At 35.1% G+C, this 8,128-nt stretch overlaps 1 protein-coding gene across 2 annotated transcripts; it reads right to left on the bottom strand.

Annotated features, from left to right (window-relative positions):
* On the bottom strand, positions 1-7,540 carry LOC108453417 (TATA box-binding protein-associated factor RNA polymerase I subunit B). 2 transcript variants are annotated; one of them, XM_017751505.2, is made up of 4 exons: positions 7,345-7,540; positions 5,981-6,655; positions 4,301-5,289; positions 1-3,971 (listed from the first exon to the last, which is right to left on the bottom strand). In XM_017751505.2, exons 2-4 carry the CDS (start codon positions 6,573-6,575, stop codon positions 3,366-3,368), a joined length of 2,190 nt encoding a protein of 729 aa, XP_017606994.1. In that variant the 5' UTR covers positions 6,576-6,655; positions 7,345-7,540; the 3' UTR covers positions 1-3,365. The 2 variants fall into 2 exon arrangements, with proteins under 2 accessions (XP_017606994.1, XP_017606993.1); XM_017751504.2 differs by having other exon boundaries at positions 7,351-7,536.
* Positions 7,541-8,128: the final 588 nt, after the last annotated feature.

Here is an 8,128-nt window from a genome sequence, read left to right as displayed (position 1 = left end):
TTATATCGGGAATTCAATGATTAAATTATTAAAATATTAATCGTACAAAAAAATATGAAAAAGTGTAAAACTACTATGATTTTACATCAATGTAAGTGAATCAATAACAAACTACAACATATATGATCATATTAAAATCTATATGAAATTTAATCTTTTATTTTCTTTTCTTCTTTCTTCCTTCTCTTTCCTTCCCGGCCATTATTCTCTTCCTTCTCTCTTCTCTTCCCCAGCCAAGTAAAAAAAAAAAACCCTATGTGTCGGCCTCAAACCGCAACACTTCCACAGTACTTAACATGTATATAATCCTTTTATGAATGTTATAGATATCTCACTTGAAAGACAAGCTTGCTATATAATGTTGTTGCTTGCAAACATTTTATGTTGTGGAAAACAAGGGATTGGGACCATTGCATAGTGTAGTGTGCCTTTTCTTTCTTCTTTTTCCTTTTTATCTCAAATCACAATCTTTCTCCAAAACCCCAAAACAACAAAAGCCCACAACAAACACTCCTAAACATGGTTCATCTCTTTCTCTTTAATTGTAATTGTTTACCTAAACTGGACCCTTCAACATGGTTTCTTAAGTATCCATTTTTTTCATTTAAAAAGGTCACTATTATGGAAGGGTTTTTTTTAGGCCTAAGGACTAAAATATATTATCACATCCTAAAAATCAATGCCATAGAAGATGAGGCTCCTATTTTTGTATTTACCAGGAAACAAAATCAAAGTAGTGAAAGGCGAATCCTGCTTTCTAGTGCTATTTTTCTTTTAGCTAGCATATATTCTGACATGTAATAGATCAATCGGTCAGATTATGATCTATGAGAATGATCTAAAAAGCAAATGGCTGCTAAGCATCTGAGATGCCTTTTTAATACTTGTTTTTGGTGACATTCCCTTTTGAATAGGTGTCTTGCCAAGTACAGCTTATTCATGTCGATAATGAAATTGAATTAATAATACCATCTTCTGTTTCAGCTGCTCATACATGCATGCATGCATGCATACCACATGTATCCAATTCCAAAGACAAAAAGAAGATCAAGTTGGAAACTCAGTCACTTGCTTTGTCTTGAGTTTCCCTATTTTTTTCTGTCATGATGGCTTGGTAGGGTTGCAGAGAGACGGTCAATGGTAGGGGAAGCTGATCAAACTAATGGGGCCCTTTGCTCTTAGCTCCTTTAGTTTTAAAGGTGATTTTTTTTGGCTATTATGGAGTCAAATATTCATCACAACAATGGAGGAAGATGGGAAGTGGAGAATCAGCACTTTAATCAACAACAAGTTCGAGCCATAGATAGATTGAACTATGAACAATCACCATTAACAATCCATCTCGTATGGCAACATCAAAACCCATCATATAAAACAAACAAACATAGGATAAAGTGCAAGAATTTATGCTTAAGAATTTCATGTGATATTTTGCACAATAACAATGGCCAAATAAAAGGAACAGACATAAAGGAAAAGGCAGTTCCCTTCCCTACATGAATACACAAGGAATTTTTAATAGATTAGAAGGAAGCTCTGATTTTTTTTTTAAGTCGATAATGAATGAGAATTTGGCAGCCGAATAAAAGGAAAAGAAAAAAAAAAGAAAATGCACATTTAGCACAAGAAACCAAGTGATTGTTATTTTTTGGTTGCATAGGAAAAAGAGCTTGGAATTGTAAAGCAAGTGATGAAGATCCAGATAGGACTAGTTATTGCAGATAAAAGCAGTGCAAATGATAGAGATGGAAGGGCCGAAAACAAATGAAAAAAAGAAACTTGGCTTCTCAAATCTCAAAGTCAAGGGTACTATTTCCAAGTTTTAAACCCCCTTTATTCATCCTTTGTCAGATTCTTCCTGTAACAGCTTTAATTTGCTTAGATTGCAGATTTTTATGATTTGGGTGAATCTAAAATTCCCTCTACTACTAGTGTTGGGTCCCTCCAAGCTTTAATGCTTTAAAGTCCTTTTCCAGAATCCAATAACAGATAAATAACAAAGCTTATAGGGGAACATCATTACTGATCACAATCTCATACCAGCTTATTCTCTCTGTATTACTGTCAACAAAACAGAGAAACCTCAATCTTTCTTGTTTGTTTCAGTTCAGTGCACGACCAAAAGGGAAAATGATTTGCAGTGCTCAGAGATTTCTTATGTTTCTTATCTGTTTTGGGTTATTAGCAGTTGCACCGGATAAAGCTTCTGGTTTGATAAGTATAGACCTTGTCTTCAGGCATGGTCAAGGAGAAGATCAAATAGCTATCAGGACGAATCAACGTATTCTTAAGGCTGCTGACATGAAGGGAACGAGGACAGAGAAAAAATTACCAGAAGTAGTAAACAACACATTCGATCCAAATCGATCAAGTAAAAGAAGAGTTCGAAGGGGACCGGATCCTATCCACAACAGGTCTTGATGACAAAGTTCAAGTGGTTCCAGTTCTTCAACAAGGAAGAGCACTAAATACTTCTTGTAAGTTTTAACACTGACAATAATAAAAGAAACAACTTCGGCTAGTTAAGTTATGGAGGAAGCCTGGTTCTGGAAGACAATTTAGTGAAATTATAAAGAGAACTTTAGTTATGTTTGCATGATCAGTACTAAGTTCCATGGAGATGGAGAATATTATAGTGAAATTCTTTTGTATCCTTTCAGCTCTAGCTAATGTTTGGTTCAAGACTATATTGTAAGGTGCTCTTTAAGGCAGTTAAATTGTACTACATTTCTATGCAAAACTCTTTACTTTCAAAGCCTTCCTAGAAACCCTTTTTTTCTCTTTTTCACATATTTGATTTTTGGTAATATTTCAATCCAGCTGATAAAGTAATTTTAGAATGTTTATAATGTTGTGTAATTTGTTTGGATATTTTAGAATGTTTGTAATGTTATTATAAAATTGATTTGATCAGTGCTTTATTTTAGCATATGATTACATAACACAAGGGCGTGTTTTAAGACATGGTTATGATTTGTTTTTTGATTCATTTTGGTGGCTGAATATGTTCAATTCCAGTATCCTAATATCCTACTCAAATAACTAATCAACTTAATCAAATTTTTTATTAATGAAAAAAGATTCTCAAATCAAAATCAAGCAAAAATAATTAAATTTGAAGGCAACTATAAGAATGGAGATCATACTTTATTAAGTAAACAAAGCCTAATCGAACAGAACTAAATAATTTGAATTTATCTGATATCAAGCTTGAGAACTTAAAAACTAAAATTCAGATAGATTTCGAACCAAATTTCAAACCATGAGTTTTGATTCAACTAAAACTAAAACCTAACAACCTAAAAAGTATAATAGAAGGGAAGAAATGAGTGGAAGGAAATAAGAGACAAAGCTAGGATAGAAACTTACAATGGGTTCAGATTTGAAAGTCCAATTGTATGATCATCTGCAGCTTGCTCTGGTTCATTACTACAAAATTTACACATAGTACGAGGAGGAATTAGATGTAGGCAGTGATCGATTCTTTTTTCCAACCAAGCTAATCTCCTCTCCATATTCAGTACCCCGACATGCATATTCCGCATGTCGACCTCAGCAACTATGGCACAAGCACGAAGTAGGATGTAGTAGTCAGCATGAGCAACATAAGTAATGGCGCCTTCATCTTTCTTCCTTGCATAATGAAGGTAATCCAATCTCTTCAGCATAACCCTTGGTGGGATATAACAGAATCTGTTCTCCTCCATGTTTTTCTTCATCAGTCTAATTGCTCTATGTTCATTGGTCTCTGCTGAAACTTTGTCACTGGGTTCTGAGTTTTCACGTTCCTCTGAAGTCATAGATGAATGGTCAACATCTGAGTGTCTCTGAGTTGATATATCTTCATGAGAAGTCCTTTCATGGGAGGGACTAGAATGATGTTCATTATCTCGGGCTATTTTGTTCGCTTTATACATGCTGCCATCGGCACTGCTATGTCGCCTTCCCAAATCTTCTTCTGGTTCAGAACCCTGCAATCAACACAGGCTATAATAATTCAAATACACAAATATCAGTTGTTCACTTAAAATCCGGCTATCCATTGTTTTCAGCCAAAACAAAACATGTGTTCTAATTAAAAGCTCAAAGATCTCAATGAGTTGAAGGGATGTTGACCAGCTGCTAAACAAATCCCGATTTTCTGTTAAAATATTTTCTTATACTTGGTTTAAAAATTGCACAATTACTAGAAGTCAGACTTCAACCTTTGTTTCAGAGTGCAAAAAATCCATTTAAAAATATTTTTACGTCTTCTTCTTTCAATTTGCAACATAACAAATAATCATAGCTTATAAGTTACCTTTTCTTTCTGATAATAATCCCAAAGCTTGTCAATTAAAGTTTTCTCTTCATGATAAAAGTCCACAGCCGGCTCTGATCCAGCAAATACCACATCCTGACAGAATTGTAGATACGATGGCATGCTTTTAGAAAGATCTCTCAAACATTTAACGCCGCCACATGCATTGTTTATCTCATTGTATCTTGCTTCAAGGTTGCACAAAAGCTCAGCAGCATCAAACTTGGATTCATTATCAGGTAATATGTTTCTACTAGAACTAGTACCCATACAGTCCACACTATGAGAACCAAAACCATTTTCAGCACTGTCACTCACTTTGGGACTACTTGCAGGGTCCGTCCTTGTGGCTTCAGTAGATCTACTAGGAAGCATATGACTAGACAAACTTTTTTCCCACACCCCAAGTCCATTTATGTCATATAGAATCCGTATTGCTATAACCAGTATAGCCATCGCATGGACACAAGTAGGAAGTCCAAAATTGTTTGTTGACAACCGTAATTCAGGAGGCATCGCCCACTCATATATGCGGCATGCATGCGGCAAAATTTTCTCCACTGGAAGAGACAACTCCGTTAGATATCTGGAAGCAATTCCATAGAAATTCACTGGGGGTAAATTCAAGCCTATGCACTGAGCAATTGTAGCAGCCAGTGATTCCAACTGTTGAGCAGAACAAGCATGTCTGGGCCTAAACATACTTTTAAGACTTAAAGGAAAGGGAGGCAACGACTGTCCAATGCGTTTCTCAATTTCAACAAAAGCATCAAAATAGGTAAGCTTCCCTTCAACTGCCCACTTGATTACGTCTGATGGCAAAACTGCTTCTCTTGAAACATGGCATCCTAGAAAAGAAATAGCTAGAGAACAAGATAACGGAATTTTTTTTCTTAAATACTTATGCCATATAATTAATGCTCTCTGACCATGTATGTTGTGAGGTTCTGCTTTGTGACGAGAAAGTGGTTTAAAATCTTCATATTCTCCTAATTGCAAAGGGCAAAATGCAAATAGTGATCAACACAATAACACGATGATTATTGATATGTAAGAACATAAATGGGAGGCGGAAGAGAGAAAACAAAACAACATAAAAAACACTACAACTTGCATGTAAATTGCAGGGAATCCGACATTTTCAATTTATCCAGTCCAGCTATGTAATTAAACCACCTTTGATATAAATAATTTTCTTTAACACCACAAAAATTTAATGGTAAGAAAAAGTTCAAATTGTCATGAAATTATAGCACAACAAAATTCGGAAGATGGTTTTACCGGCACAGAGATATATTTATTATATATTTATATTTTTGGCCAGAGCTAATAGTCAACAGAAAGTATTCTTTCACACCTTTTGTCCTGGTTAGGGAAAAAATTGATATCAATTTTAAGATGGGAAGGAGAGTATCACCAACCATCCTTAACTATTATCAAAGCCCAGAAACACTGATCTGTTATGAGCAAACAAATAGCTATAAAATTTAACATACAAACCAACAAAATCCATTTTTCTATGGCAGAATCTTATGAATAACTAAAGCATTAATATCACCAAACCCACAGTACTTATTGACACTCACAAGCACCATAATCAACCTTCATCTACTCATAGTTCTACAACAAGAAGGTAAATAAACGAAATTTTTTAAAACTGATACAGGCAACAGCCAATACCTGATTTTTTTATCTCAGATTGATGAATAGCCTCATCGGCCCAACCATCATCAAAAACCCTAGTGCTAGCCAAAAACCTCAACCAAATAGGTCCAACTATCCCACAAATCAAAGGTTTCATATTAAACTTCTCCACTAAAGCCTCACATTGAGCTTCTATCATCATCTGCATCCCCATCACATACCTGTTCCTAACCTCCTGGTAATAACCTTCATAACTATATGCACACATAGGGTAAGAGCCAAAATCACTTGTGCCTATGGGCCCCACACCATCTCTCGTTCCATCTTGATTAACATCATGGCCTCCGGGTTCTTCGGTGAGACGGGACCAAAATTCTAGAGATTTGGGGTCAACTTGTGAGAGTGGTTGGACTGGGATGGGTTGACGAGCATGGCGAGTATGGCTGGCCAAGTAAAGGGCACCACCACCCTGAGTACCCTTTTCAATAAAATCCTCATCAGCAACACCCGTATCAATGATGTCATCAGCCTGAGACCCACATCTCAAGCAGTAGAAGTAGCCATCTGATCCATCAGCCATTCCCACATTCCCACACAAGTTGCAAGTCCAATGGGTGCAATCCTGCTCCATCTGTTGAGTGGCTGACAGCAAACTTTCAACAACTTGCAGCAAATATTACCGCAAGCTTATCTTTGTTCACAAATTTACCTCTGAATAGTAAACAAAATATAGTGGAAATATGTTAGTGTTAAGATAATCAAAATTTGTGTATACAAGTTAACGTGCACTGTAATTTAAGTTAATGTATAACATTCTGAAATAGATAAAAACCCATTTAAAACATTGAAAATATAACATTCAGGTTATTCCACAAATATTTTTTGTTTAGCGGGTATATAAAATATCACGTAGTGAGGGATTGTAAGAGCCTAGTTATTCCACATCGGGTTATTTCCCCAGCAGGTGCTCGTATTGGAAGTTTATGTAATGCTTCCACATCGGTGAATTCAATCGGATTATTCATCTATTATACGAAGTGATGGTTTTTGGAACAGGACCGGCAGTCAAACTGGTCAGATCACCAGTTCACAGATGATAATAATAATAATAACAATAATAATAATAATAATAATAATAATAAAAGAAAACTTCTGAAAGAAAAATAGGGAGAATGCAGGAAAATTTCGACAAAAAATCAGAAAAAAAATTTTGAAATTTCCTAAATACATGTAAGTATCAATAATGTCATAGGCATGAATTATACATTACAAAATTGAATTAATCAAAATTTTTAAACATGAAAACAGTAAACTACATTATCCAAAATCCAAAGTAAAAAAATTTAAAACAGTAGCAAAAAAAAGTTATAATTATTTAAACTAAATAAAAATATTCTCACCCTTACCAGATATCACCACGACGGCAGCTTCAGACGGTGGCCGGAGGCACTAATGAGACGGCGCGAAGCAGCGCAAGAGCGAAGAGAAGAAGGCGAGGCTTTGGGTGAGTCACAAAGAGACTCGGGCAAAGCCAATTTCTTTATTCTGGGAAAAAGAGGTTTGGGAGGTTTTAAAATGGAATTGGGCCGAAAAGAAAAGGTTTTTGAGTTTGGAGTAGGATAATTTGGTCCAAACATAAATAAACTGTTTCATTTTGTTGCCGGGTCCAACTATGTTAATGTACCGGCCAGTTTTCAGTCTAATTGTCAATCCAGTCCGGTGAAAGCTTACATAGGAACAATTTGTTAAGATAAAACATTAAAAATGGTACTGCATTTGCATATCATACCATCCTCACGCAAAGATGTTTATACAAAGTTCTGAACATGCATAAAATATTAAAAATTAGAATTGGATATGTAAAGAAATCTGCATAATTTCAAAACAATGAGAACCCTATGAATAACTAAAGTTAGAAAACCCATTTAACCTCAAAACTCACAATATGGGATTCAAGGAGTATGTATGTGTCATACCCCAAGAAAAAAAAAAACTATATTTCGTGTATACCCAACATGAAATTTGCTGCATGTATTCATATTCATTTACAACTGTGCTTCTTGCACATTGGAATTTTTAGATTTTTGAATTTTATATGTAAATTATCATATATTTTAGATTTGGTGTCCATATTATATAACATTCGCCCACTAGATCAAATTGTATTTCATATAATTTGCCGCT

This window comes from Gossypium arboreum, chromosome 5 (assembly GCF_025698485.1).
Source record: "Gossypium arboreum isolate Shixiya-1 chromosome 5, ASM2569848v2, whole genome shotgun sequence".
NCBI classification, from domain to species: Eukaryota; Viridiplantae; Streptophyta; class Magnoliopsida; order Malvales; family Malvaceae; genus Gossypium; species Gossypium arboreum.
The sequence above is the reverse complement of the archived record's forward strand: the minus strand, read 5'-3'. Positions and strand labels throughout refer to the sequence as shown.